General features: G+C 54.7%; 2 protein-coding genes across 3 annotated transcripts; both read right to left on the bottom strand.

The window, feature by feature from the left end:
* Positions 1 to 4,050: 4,050 nt before the first annotated feature.
* TRAPPC5 (trafficking protein particle complex subunit 5) lies at positions 4,051 to 6,369 on the bottom strand. Of its 2 annotated transcripts, none has more exons than XM_002761669.6 (2): positions 6,186 to 6,369; positions 4,051 to 4,664 (listed from the first exon to the last, which is right to left on the bottom strand). In XM_002761669.6, the coding sequence occupies exons 1-2, from the start codon at positions 6,261 to 6,263 to the stop codon at positions 4,086 to 4,088; spliced, it is 657 nt and encodes a 218-aa protein (XP_002761715.2). In that variant the 5' UTR covers positions 6,264 to 6,369; the 3' UTR covers positions 4,051 to 4,085. The 2 variants fall into 2 exon arrangements, with proteins under 2 accessions (XP_002761715.2, XP_078216960.1); XM_078360834.1 differs by having other exon boundaries at positions 6,332 to 6,369.
* On the bottom strand, positions 6,332 to 10,460 carry MCEMP1 (mast cell expressed membrane protein 1). The gene is made up of 7 exons (XM_078359589.1): positions 10,373 to 10,460; positions 9,789 to 9,878; positions 9,255 to 9,392; positions 9,095 to 9,145; positions 8,891 to 9,004; positions 8,211 to 8,270; positions 6,332 to 6,564 (listed from the first exon to the last, which is right to left on the bottom strand). Exons 1-7 carry the CDS (start codon positions 10,425 to 10,427, stop codon positions 6,332 to 6,334), a joined length of 741 nt encoding a protein of 246 aa, XP_078215715.1. The 5' UTR covers positions 10,428 to 10,460.
* Positions 10,461 to 12,607: the final 2,147 nt, after the last annotated feature.

Genomic DNA, 12,607 nt, shown 5'->3' with positions numbered 1-12,607 from the left:
ACTTGGTTCCTGACCACTTCTCCTCCCCAAGAAAAGTCTTTCCAGGTTTTTTGCGGGAAACCGTGATCCAACCTTCCCTGCTTCCTTTCCCCTGCCCCTGGGATGTGAGTAGACGGGTCTGTTCAGAAAAGGAACTGCAGGTGCTCACTGGTTAGGAGAAGGGCCAAAGGGGTCACTGTCGCCTCTCCATTTGCTTAGGATGCTCCATTGGGCTGCCTGGGGGACCAGGGCTGAGGGCTTGGTGAGGGGGCAGTTTCAGTCATCCCAGCAAGAGGCATTGAGCAGGGTGGGCTTCAGCATGTCCGGGAGAAGGTGGCGTCCCTAGGGTAAGTGAAACCATTGAGCAGCTGCCACCCATAGCCCAGGACTGATCCTGGAATAGCTGTTGGCTGGTGGAGGTGGAGGGAGGTACTGGGAGAGGGCTTGGGTAGGGTGACAGCCTGAATCTGGAATGAGGGGGAGGTGTCTATGGGGCCAGCAGATGCACAGGTCTGGGGGTTTGGGGTCTGCAGTTCTGGAGGGAGGTCTGTGCGTCAGAAGCCACAGTCCTGGATGGAGGACAGAGGGAGGGAAGCATGGTGTCTGAGAAGCTGGATTTCAGAGAAAAATGTGGGACACTTTGGGCTAAGCAGCCCCAGGCAGGTCCTCTGAGACCCTGGGGAGGGCTTGGTGAGGGGCTTCCAGGACCTGGAAGTTGCTTATGCTTAATCCTAGCACTTTGGGAGGCTCAAGTGGGCGGATCACTCGAGACCAGGAGTTGGAGACCAGCCTGGCCAACATGGTGAAACCCCATCTCTACTAAAAAATATACAAAAATTAGCCAGGTGTGGTGGTGTGCACCTATAATCCCAGCTATTTGGGAGGCTGAGGCAGGAGAATCACTTAAACCCAGGAGGCAGAGGTTGCAGTGAGCCAAGATTGCGCCACTGCACTCCAGCCTGGGCTACAGACCAAAACTCCGTCTCAAAAACAAAAAAGAAAAAAGAAACAAATTGAGGAGCAACTGAAGTAGAATTCTATCTCCCATTTTAATTTTTTCCTGCTTTATTACAAGGAGAATGTACAGGACATGAAGACTCTGATGTCCAGTGGTGCCTTGGAATATTGTAGGGAAGGAAGCGGACCACCCTGAGGCAGGAAGGGCATGAGTTCACCCATGGAAGTGCCCGGAACAGGGCTTGGTACACAGAGGCGCTCAGTAAGTGCTGGGCTGGCTGTACGGGCTGATGGGGAGTTGGCCTCGTCAACTGGAGGTCATTCCAGGTCTGGGGTGTTAACCCCACTCAGGGTCTGGGAGGATGAGGTGCTACAGCCTGAGGCTTGGACAAGGTCAGCCCATGCCCCTGAGGCCATGGGAGGGAGGCCAGGAGTGCAGGGCATACCTCACCACACCCCTCTACCAGTGGCTCAGGCCAACACTGGGGTCATTGTGCCTCTTCCCTTCCCCCAATGCCATCTCCAAGTCCAAATCCATAAGAAAAGACTGTGGGAAGCCCAGGTGTGGTGTCTCAAGCCTGTAATCCCAGCACCTTGGAAGGCTGAGGCAGGTGGATCACCTGAGGTTGGAAGTTTGTCTTTACTAAAAATACAAAATTAGCTAGGCGTGGTGGCCAGCACCTGTAGTCCCAGCTACTCAGGAAGCTGAGGCAGGAGAATCGCTTGAACCCAGGAGGCTGAGACAGCACCACTGCCTGGGTGACAGAGTGAGACTCCATCTCTCTCTCTCCATATATATATATATATATATATAAAATAAATCTGTGTGACCATGGGCACATGACTTCTTTTGGAACCTGCCCGTCAAATGAGGTGATGCTGCTTGCCCAGCTCACCAAAGGCTGGTGCTCAGCTCATCATCATCCTCCTCTTCACCCATCTGTCTGGAGGGTCCAGGGCAGGCCTTCCTTGCAGGCCAAAGCACCCTAAGTTAGAGCTGCTGTGATCAGAAGCTGCTGGACCACAGGCTCCTCTCCTTTCTCTTCATCCTCCATTGCCCCAGACTCGGGCCCAGCCTCATAACCCTGTTCAAACCTGTTCAAACCTCATAACCTTGTTCAAACCTATCCCTTCTCCTCATGCCCCCTAATCCACCCTTGGTGGCCAGGTGGGGACAGTGAGTGGGAATAGACCCTGGGCCCTGCACTCCCAGCTTACGAAGTCCCACAGCCCCTCTTCCTCCCTCCGGATTTGTCCGGCCTCCTTCACTTGGCCCCCTTCACAGCCCGGAAGAATGGTCCCATGCCATTCTAGCCTCCTGCCTCTGGCCCCTGCCCTGGCAGGTCCTGGAAGCTCCTCTCCCCAGGGTCTCAGAGGACCTGCCTGGGGCTGCTTAGCCCAAAGTGTCCCACATTTTTCTCTGAAATCCAGCTTCTCAGACACCATGCTTCCCTCCCTCTGTCCTCCATCCAGGACTGTGGCTTCTGACACACAGACCTCCCTCCAGAACTGCAGACCCCAAACCCCCAGACCTGTGCATCTGCTGGCCCCATAGACACCTCCCCCTCATTCCAGATTCAGGCTGTCACCCTACCCAAGCCCTCTCCTAGTACCTCCCTCCACCTCCACCAGCCAACAGCTATTCCAGGATCAGTCCTGGGCTATGCGTGGCAGCTGCTCAATGGTTTCACTTACCCTAGGGACGCCACCTTCTCCCCGATGTGCTGAAGCCCACCCTGCTCAATGCCTCTTGCTGGGATGACTGAAACTGCCCCCTCACCAAGCCCTCAGCCCTGGTCCCCCAGGCAGCCCAATGGAGCATCCTAAGCAAATGAAGAGGCGACAGCGACCCTTTTGGCCCTTCTCGTAACCAGTGAGGAAAGCGCAGCCGACAGCACCTGCAGTTCCTTTTCTGAACAGACCCGTCTACTCGCATCCTAGGGGCAGGGGAAAGGAAGCAGGGAAGGTTGGATCACGGTTTCCCGCAAAAAACCTGGAAAGACTTTCCTTGGGGAGGAGAAGTGGTCAGGAACCAAGTGTGATGAACAAAAAGGGAAAGAATCACCTGAGGCATGATCTATTACCTTGTTTTTTCTTTTCTAAGACAGGGTCTCACTGTGTTGCCCAGGCTGGAGTGCCAGTGGTTCCATCTTGACTCACTTCAACCTCCGCTGCCCAGGTTCAAGCGATCCTCCCGCCTTAGCCTCCCGAGTAGCTGGGATTACACGTGTCTGCCACCACGCCCGGCTAATTTTTGTATTTTTAGTAAAGATGGGTTTTGCCATTTTGGCCAGGTTGGTCTTGAACTTCTAGCCTCAAATGATCTGCCCACCTCAGCCTCCCAAAGTGCTGGGATTACAGACACGAGCCATCACGCCTGGCCTTATTTTAAATTTTTTTAGGTGAGGTCTTACTATGTTGCCCAGGCTGGACTCCATCCCCTGGCCTCAAGCAATCCTCCTGCCTCAGCCTCCTAAATAGCAGGGACTCCAGGTGTGCAGCACTGCACCACACTTATTTGAAAATTTTAACACGGAAAATGTTTGTATCATTCTGGGTTTTAAAATTAACTTTAGAGTGCTGAGCAGCCTGGCCAACACGGTGAAACCTCGTCTCTACTAAAAATACAAAAAATCAGCCAGGTGTGGTGGTGGACATCTGTAATCCCCCCTACTCAGGAGACTGCGGTAGGAGGATGGCTTGAACCCAGGAGGTGGAGGTTGCAGTGAGCCAAGACTGTGCCACTGGACTCCAGCCTAGGTGACAGAGATTCCATCTCAATAAATTAAAAAAAAGAGAGACGACATGGCATAAAATATTGTCCATCTGGCCCTCTGCACAGTTTGCCCACCCCAAGTCTAAAGGCATCTGTCTTGTGTTGATGCCTCTCCCAGAACACCATGCCCCCTTCAGCCTGCAGACAGCCTCCAACTGTGGTTCCAGAACCTGCCAGCATTTCCCACCAACTCCTTCTGTCTGGTTTATTTCTCCCCACCACCACTCCTGGCCTCACTCAACCCCCAACCCTATGGCCAGTCCCGCCCTCACCACCCCACTCTATTATAAACACATGTGGACCTGAGGTCCCCACACAAGACACAAGACACACTTGGGGAGGGGGCTCTCTGTATCCTTTATCTCCAGCGGGGTTAGCGGCCCTCCAGGGCCCGGTCTCGGGCGATGACCGCCTCCTCGAACTTGATCATGAGCGTGGTGCCCTTGTGCCAGTGCGCCGTGACCTTGGCAGGGAAGCCGCTGTGTGTGAGCACTGCCTCCACGATGCCCGCTGTGAAGCTGGCACAGTTGAGCGTGCTGTTCTCCTTGGGCACGGAGATGTAGGTGTTGATGAGCGGCTCACGCTCGATGATGTAGAAGGTGCGCGCGTCATCGTTGGCCTGCTCCAGCTTGTCCGCTTCCTTGCCGAAGAGCGCCTTCCACACTGAGCCTTTGACGAAGAGCAGCGCGCCCAGCACCTTGGTCTCGCGCCGGGCCCCCTTTTCTCGAGCCACGAGCGCATCCAGCACACGCGCTCCCACCTGGCGGCCCAGGGCCGCTAGGCGCGCCTGCAGCTCAGCCACGGAGAAGACGCGGCTCTGGCAGTGCTGCACCAGCTCAGAGAATAGCAGTGCGAAGGCGCTCAGGCTCACCTCGGTGCGCGGCCGTGCCAGCGCGCGCTCCAGCAGAGCCGACTTCCCGCGCGTGAAGCGCGCCTCCATCCCACCGCCGCCCTGCAGGGAGACAAGGAAGCATGCGTGTTAGGGGCAATGGGAAGGGGACCAGGCGGGGAGGGAAGGAGTGAGAACAGCGAGGGCCCCTAGGACACCCTCACTCCACACCACCATTGTATGCTCCAGCGCTGACTTCCCACGTGCAAAGATATGGGCATAAAACACGCCTCGATGTGCCGGGTGCGGTGTGGGTTGACGCCCACAATCCCAACACTTTGGGAGAACGAGGTGGGTGGATCACCTGAGGTCGGAAGTTCGAGACCAGCCTGATCAACATAGTGAAACCCGTCTCTACTATAAATACAAAATTAGCCAGGCGTGATGGCGCATGCCTGTAATCCCAGCTACTTGGGAGGCTAAGGCAGGAGAATCTCTTCAACACGGGAGGTGGAGCTTGCGGTGAGCCGAGATCGTGCCATTGCCCTCCAGTCCGGGCAATAAGAGCGAAACTCCGACTCAAAAACAAAAACAGAAACACACCTCGATTACACGTAACCAGACAATTCAGGAAAGGGGGAAGGCTTATACCTTCAGCAGGCAGTAGGCTAGGGGAAGTGAGGGAAAGAGAGAGGAGGGACACGAGGGGTAACAGATGAGGACGAGGGGTAACAGATGAGGGCGACGGAAGCCACACACTTCGATCACCCAGGCAATTCAATTGCGAAAAGCGCCTTCCTGCCAGCTCCACCACCTACAGGAGTAACTAGAAAACTAGTTTATGGGGGGAGGGGCGTCAGATCAAAGGCAGGGAGGTGACAAAGATGAGCCACCATGAGGGTACATGGGCAGTCGCCCCTGCTCCGCCATGCGCTCCAGCACTGACAACCCTCGGGAAATTTCCCGCTCGCCCCCCTTGCGGAAAGCCAGAGTAAAAGGGGTGGAGGCTGACAGCGGGGTAGGAGCGCGTCAAGACCAAAGGCCAGGAGGGCTGGGGGTCTGAACAGGCGAGAGCCATGGGGCCAGGCAGGAGGGGCAGGGAACCCCCAACCCCAAGCCCTTGGGCAGCTCCGATGTGTCACGCAGGAAGCCCCCGTCCTTTGAGACAGGGAAGGGCCTGGGTTCTGAAGGCTGGGAGGAGGGGCCCAGAGAAGGTGTTGGGAGCCTCCCGCTCTCCCGCCGCCCCACCTCCCGTGCTCTCCAGAGAGGAAGCTAGATGCTGAGAAACTGTGGTCCTCCCATCAGCTGTGGGTGTAGGGAGAGGGACATCGGGTACGGGGCTCCTGGAGAGAAACAGGGTGGGTCAGGCACCGAGACGGGATCGGAGGGGCAGCTGAGAACCCCGCCTCCACCATGCGTAGGGTGGTCTGAGGATGCTGAGCCGACCCCAGTGAGGTCTGCGTGGGAGGGGGAGGACCAGCGGGGATGAAGGTCCCAAGGGCTCCGGGCAGCCCCCGCCCCAGCATGCAGATCCGTCCGTGGGGAGAGCCCTGGGCACACGAGATGCGAGGGAGATATTAAGACACCACCACCGGGCTGCGACTTGGGTGGGTGAAGTGACCTCTACTCTGGGGAGAAACCCACCCTCCTCGCAGCCTCCTGAGAGAGACCAAAGCGAGCGGATCTGGGATCGCGGACGCCGAGACCCAGCCCGGGACCCATAGGTCCGCTGGGAAGGTTGGGGAGCGGAGGAGGCCCGGCACGGGTGGGGGACGCTGGCGAGGTCTCACCTAGAACCACAGCTGTCGGCTCGGTCGAGCTGCTTTACGGCGCCGTAAAAGGCGCTGCGTGCGCAGGCGCGCGACGGGAGGGCGTGTGGGCGGGGCGTGCGCGGTGGTGCTAGAGAGCCGCCGCAGAGGGGCGCGCGAGTCCGCGAAGTGGGACCCAGGCTGCGATCGTAGCCCGCGGCTGTGATCGCAGCTCCGCGCGTGGCCAGGGTATCCCTGGTTCTGGGTGGCCCACGCTGGAGGGGACGCTTGCAGGTCTGGTCACCTGCTCAGGGCATACGTATGACAATGGGTCCATGTATTCCCTTGCGCGTGGACACACCTGCTCACGTTTGCAGGCACTCCTATGTCCTTGGGGTTGTGCTCTATTGTCTCAGAGAGCATCCATGTGGCCGGGCACAGTGGCTCTAGCCTGTAATCCCAGCATTTTCGGAGGCCGAGATGAGATGATCACTTGACGCCAGGAGTTTGAGACCAGCCTGGCCAACATAGGGAAACTCCACCTCTTTATAAAAAATTAGCCAAGTGTGGTAGTGTGAACCTGCAATCCTAGCTACTCGGGAGGCTGAGGCAGGAGGATTGCCTGAGCCCAGGAGGTAGAGGCTGCAATGAGTCATGATTGTACCACTGCACTCCAGCCTAGGTGACAGAGTGAGACCCTGCCTCATACCACTGCACTCCAGCCTAGGTGACAGAGTGACACCCTGTCTCAAAAACAAAACCAAAAAATCAAGTACAGGCATGAGCAGTGGGCATAGTACATTAGGGTTATGTACACTTATGGATACATGCTCAGTGGTGCAGATACACTCACGGGCACAATTACACACGTGGGTACACGCTTATGGCTTGTATATATCCATGGGCCCAGGTGCACTCAGGAAGATGTTGTACACTCAGGGCACCCACTCTGGGACACAGGGAATGAGTTACCCGTTCACGGAACCACAGGTACTCGCACAGGGCACTCAGTTTCCCCCACCCTCATGCATCAGGGTCTTTGTTACATGCAGACTCTCCCTCTTCCCAGGTCCCAAAGCCCCTCCACTTGCCCCAGTAACAGACACTATAGCGATGCTGTTTTCTCTTTATTTCTCTTCATGAGTCACAAAATGTGAGTGCCGAAATAAATGACTGTGTGCATGTGCCCTGAACACACAGGGTGGCATAAGTCAGCACGCTCATAATGACACAGCCGTTCACCCAGGCGCAGGTAGTAGTGACAGGGCACACACGGTGACACTCATACATACAGAGATACATTTCCATAGTGTGCACATCTCCCCCCCCATGACATGTAGACCCACAACATGCCTCAGTACACTCAGGCACGTTTACACAAACAGGGAGATGGGCCCGTGCAATGCATGTCACCGATACCCACACTCAGAGTGACATCTGCTGGAGGTCCTCGACACAACCACCCACTGTGACATGCCGACTCATACATGTCATGTGACACAGGCACGCATGCCACACTCACTGTGATTCTCACGGTCCTATTCATCACCTTTCTGGGGCACACATTGAAATGGCCACCCTCGGCAAAATGCACACACGCACATGCACATGCTCACACACGCACACAAACAGCTCTGAGACACTCATTCACCATGACTAAAGGTTTTTCTATATGCAGGATGAGGGGCAAATTCACACTAGGCTGGCGGGGGGTCATTCCGTCTTCATCGGCAGGTGCAACCCCATCTTCCAAGCTGTAGCTTTGGCTGCCACAATGTCCCCTCCTTTATTTATGTGAGGACTCTGGGGATGGGGAGAGACCCATAGTGAGACAGATCCCACCCCTGGGAGAGAAGCTGCGGCTAAATCAGAAGCCCCACCCAGCCACTCTCATCCACCTCCCCCTGGGGCCGCAACTTACGTGATGTTTTCTCCAGCACCTCCAAGATTCTCTGTACCTTTGTCTCAATGTTTTTTATATCTGGTGGGTGGGGAAGGTTGAGTGAGTACAGATCAGTCAAGCTGTGCTGGAACCTCAAACAAAGCCCCCACCTTCCTTGGAAGCCCCCTCCCTGCCCCACGCCCGGATTTGAGGTTCCCAGGAGACTTCTTTTTTTTTTTTTTAAAGACAGAGTCTCACCCTGTCACCCAGGCTGTAGTTCAATGGTGTGATCTTGGCTCACCGCAACCTCTGCCTCCCTGGTTCAAGCAATTCTCCTGCCTCAGCCTCCCGAGTAGCTGGGATTACAGGCATGTGCCACCATGCCTGGCTAATATTTTTTTGTGTGTGTATTTTCAGTAGAGATAGGGTTTTCACCATGTTGGCCAGGCCGGTCTCAAACTCCTGACCTTGTGATACACCTGCTTCAGCCTCTCAAAGTGCTGGGATTACAGGCTTGAGCGACTGCACCCGGCTCCCAGGAGCCTTTAAATACCCACGGAGTGACCCAGAGGGTAACATCCATCACCTGTCTGCAACTTGAGCTTTGGGAGGGTTGGACCCCAGCTATCTCCTCCCCTGACTCCCCTGCCCCCAACTGGGTGCCGGGCATTGGTGACAAGTCCACCCCCCCACCACCAAAGGCGGGACTACACAGGCACCTGGTAACTGTGTCTCTAATTTCTCCACCTTGCTTGTGACCCCTTTGATGCTCTCCTTAATGGACTTGCAGACTTCCTTCTGCCTCTCCTCACATGTTTGCATGGAGTTTGAGACTGAGGGCATGAAACAGGGTTGTCTGTGCATCCACCCCTCTCCACACCCCCACCATTACCCCATGGGTCTCCCCCAGACCCTCCACTCACCACTCCAAAGGTCCCTTTTTAAGTCCACTAGCTCCTTGGACATCTCAGAATCTGTTCAGGAAGGGCAGGAAAATCCTTGAAGCATCAAGGGAGAGAGGGAGAGGGGCAAGGGAGACAGCCTAGGCCCCTTGGCACCCTCCTCCAGAGAACAAGCACTCACTCTTCACCAAGATGAAGGCCGAGAGGATGATGCAGAGGATGAAGGCCAGGGCCAAGAGGGCGTACACGCTCAGGATGGCTCTGTACAACCAACAGGGGATCTGGATAGAGTCTGAGGGTGGCCTGCACTGCGATGGGACTGGAGCAGAGAGGCAGCCAAGTGAGCTCACAGGGCCAGCACCACCACTCAGACCATCCTCATTTTCTCGAACACCATGGATGCCTTGCTCCTCCCAAAACCATCAGCAGCTGTGCCCATGCAGCTCACCGTCATCGTCAGCAACGCTGCCACCACCAGCCACCCTCAGCGATCCTCCCTAACACCATCCCCATCACAGACCCTCACCAGCACTCCCCAACAGCGTCATCAGCAACAGACCTCATTACACATCAACAGCTGTCACTTCTTCCTCCCCCTTCGCCTCCTCCCTTCCACAAGGAGCCAAAAGGTCTCAGGCCTGGGGCCCCACAGATGCCCACCTACCTGTCCCTTCCCAAGGTGTGATGGGATGTGAGCAGGTGGGTGTCTGCTCACCTTGACTCGTGGGTCGTGAATAACCACTCTTCGCTTGGTCCTGGTTTTTGAAGGCCAAGGTGATATTCTCATAGTCTGGGTCATGGGCACCTGCGTGGGGAGTAGTGGCGGGGACGGGAAGGGGGGCGGTTTGGAGACCTGCTCAGAGCTCTGTGGTGTGGAGAGGGGATCTGGGATCTTGGTTTACCCAACCCTCTGCGCTCAATAAATTGCAGAGGATGAAAGATAAAAAGTGAGAAGCTAAAATCTGCTTTTTGGTTAAGCAGAGCAGGTGTATGAAGGTTTGAGCTATCACACCACACACACACACACACACACACACACACACACATCTTGGAGGGGAAGGAGCCCTTGGCCCCCACCTTTAACCCCATACCTCTCCCATCTGAACCCCTCCCTTTTTTATTCTTATTTTTTTAGAGGCAGGGTCTCCCGATGTTGCCCAGGCTTGTCTCTAACTCCTGGGCTCACTCAGTCCTCCCGCCTCAGCCTCCCAAAGTGCTGGGATTACAGATGTAAGCCCCCGTCCCCGATCTCCCAACCTCTCCTTCTCGACCCCTCCCTTCCACCTTGAGGTTCCTAACCTTGATTCTTGGTTGGGACCCCCCGTTTCTTCTCTTTGAAGGCCGGTGCCTGCATCTCGACTTCCTGGTGCTTGTAGATTTCCTCCACGTCCACGGTCCCCAGTCCGAAAATTGATCCATACACGTCTCCACCCACCGGAAGGTGTCGAGGCAGATGAGGAAAGCTGAAGGTAGGGGGAGGAAAGAGGGGGAGCAGCCTCCTCTTTTCAGCGATCCACGACTCTCCCACCCTGGGGCACTCTCATCCCTGCCCCGATCAAGAGGGTCTTGGGAGCCAAGAGGTCTCAGGAAGGACCAAGAAGAAAACCCCCTAGACGGGGAGATGGAATTGGACACTTGGAAATGTTACAGAAAGCCGTGTGTCTATGTGTGTCTGTCTACCAGGATGGACCTCACCCTCCTAACTGCAGTCGGATCTCAAAAGAGAAGCTGTGACACCTCAGTGTCTCAACTTTTCGGGGAAGAGCAACCAGGCTTCCTGGCTCTCCCAACACCTTCCTCTCCCCAGCCTCAGTTCCACCCCTCAGCTCCACCCCAAGAAGTTCTACAAGGCCCCAGGGAGGAAAAGCACAGTTGTGAGGCAACAGGAACTAACCACTGGAAGGCCACAGCCACCTCTGGGACTGAGGGCAGACCCACATCCTTCCCTCCCTCCCCAAACCCCCTGCTTTTTTGCAACCTTGGAGGAGGCTGGGCATGGTGGCTCACACCTGTCATCCCAGCACTTTGGGAGGCTGAGGCGGGTGGATCACCTGAGGTAAGGAGTTCGAAACCAGCCTGGCCAACATAGTCAAACCCCATCTCTACTAAAAATACAAAAATTAGCCAGGTGTGGTGGTGAGCGCCTGTAATCCCAGCTACTTGGGAGGCTGAGGCAGGAGACTCTCTTGAACCTGGGAGGCAGAGGCTGCAGTGAGCCGAGGTCATGCCATTGCACTCAGCCTGGGCAACAGAGGGAGATTCAGTCTACAATAAATAAATAAAAAAAAATAAAAATTTCTAGCCGCCACATTAAAAGGCTAAAAAAGGCCGGGCGTGGTGGCTCACGCCTCTAATCCCAGCACTTTGGGAGGCCAAGGCGGGTGGATCACGAGGTCAAGAGATCAAGACCATCCTGTCAACAAGGTGAAACCCCGTCTCTACTAAAAATATAAAAATTAGCTGGGCATGGTGGCGCGCGCCTGTAGTCCCAGCTACTCAGGAGGCTGAGGCAGGAGAATTGCTTGAACCCAGGAGGCGGAGGTTGCAGTGAGCTGAGATAGTGCCATTGCACTCCAGTCTGGGTAACAAGAGCGAAACTCCGTCTAAAAAAAAAAAAAAAAGTCAGCCAAAAGAATGCTAATATGTGAAAAAATCTGAATACTGTTTTTATTAACATAATATACCCAAACTATGATCATTTCAGCACGAAGGTAGTATTTTTTAAATGATTAATGAGCCTATTTGTATTCCTTTTTTGGCACGAAGTCTTCGAAAACAAGTGTGTATAGACTGAACACCTCGCTTCGGACTAGCTACCTTTCAAGTGCTCAAGGGTGCTGATGGACAGTGTAGGTCTTGATAATTTTAGTTTTCTCCCTTTTAGGTTAAAAAAAAAAAACCCCACACAAGTATAAGACTCTGTCTTATGTGCAGAAAGTGATGATGTTTCGGTTTAAAACATGTGATTCAATTTGAGACAACTTGAATGCTGAGGAATGAGCGTCGAGATCCCGCAAGGATCACGTTGTTTCCTAAAGTGTTGCCAAACCCTGCGTCTCCAAGAAAGATCAATTGAATAATGACTTCATGCCAGCTCCTCTATTTGGTCTTAGAAATAAGTCAGTTATTGAGCTATAGGACCGCTTTCTAATGGAGCAGACGGACCAATTGGATGTGGGCTCTGCCTTGATGGACAGATGAGGGGGTGGAGCCACAGCGTTGCAAATTTTCCTGGTTTGGGTGGGGTGAGATCTGTCTCCAGGCTCTGGACTTTCATTGAGAGAAAGGTCACACGTCTATGGCCATACCACCCTGAATGCACCCGATCTCATCTGAGAAAAAGGTCACACTAAACCAGAGGCCCACAGCAATCATGTCACGTGGGAAACAACTGTGAAGCTGCCTGACCAGCACCTGTCCCTTTCATGGGGGATATTCTTAATTTTCTTTTAAATATGAAAATGTATCCTAGGTTCAGCCAACCATAAGCTAAGGATTGGTTTACAGTGGACAAATGATCCAGACTCAGCCAAT

This window comes from Callithrix jacchus, chromosome 22 (assembly GCF_049354715.1).
Source record: "Callithrix jacchus isolate 240 chromosome 22, calJac240_pri, whole genome shotgun sequence".
Taxonomy (NCBI): domain Eukaryota; kingdom Metazoa; phylum Chordata; class Mammalia; order Primates; family Cebidae; genus Callithrix; species Callithrix jacchus.
Note: the sequence above shows the minus strand (reverse complement) of the source record. Positions and strands in the feature narration are given on the sequence as shown.

Excerpts from the sequence above, each read along its gene's own strand:
- TRAPPC5 (XM_002761669.6), bottom strand. The coding sequence starts at position 6,263 with ATGGGTCCCGGGCTGGGTCTCGGCGTCCGCGATCCCAGATCCGCTCGC. Across the intron at positions 4,665-6,185 it reads CTCAGGAGGCTGCGAGGAGG|GGCGGCGGTGGGATGGAGGC; the intron begins GTGGGTTTCTCC and ends GTCTCCCTGCAG.
- MCEMP1 (XM_078359589.1), bottom strand. The coding sequence starts at position 10,427 with ATGCAGGCACCGGCCTTCAAAGAGAAGAAACGGGGGGTCCCAACCAAG. Across the intron at positions 9,005-9,094 it reads AAAAAGGGACCTTTGGAGTG|TCTCAAACTCCATGCAAACA; the intron begins GTGAGTGGAGGG and ends TCATGCCCTCAG. Across the intron at positions 8,271-8,890 it reads ATTAGAGACACAGTTACCAG|ATATAAAAAACATTGAGACA; the intron begins GTGCCTGTGTAG and ends CCCACCCACCAG.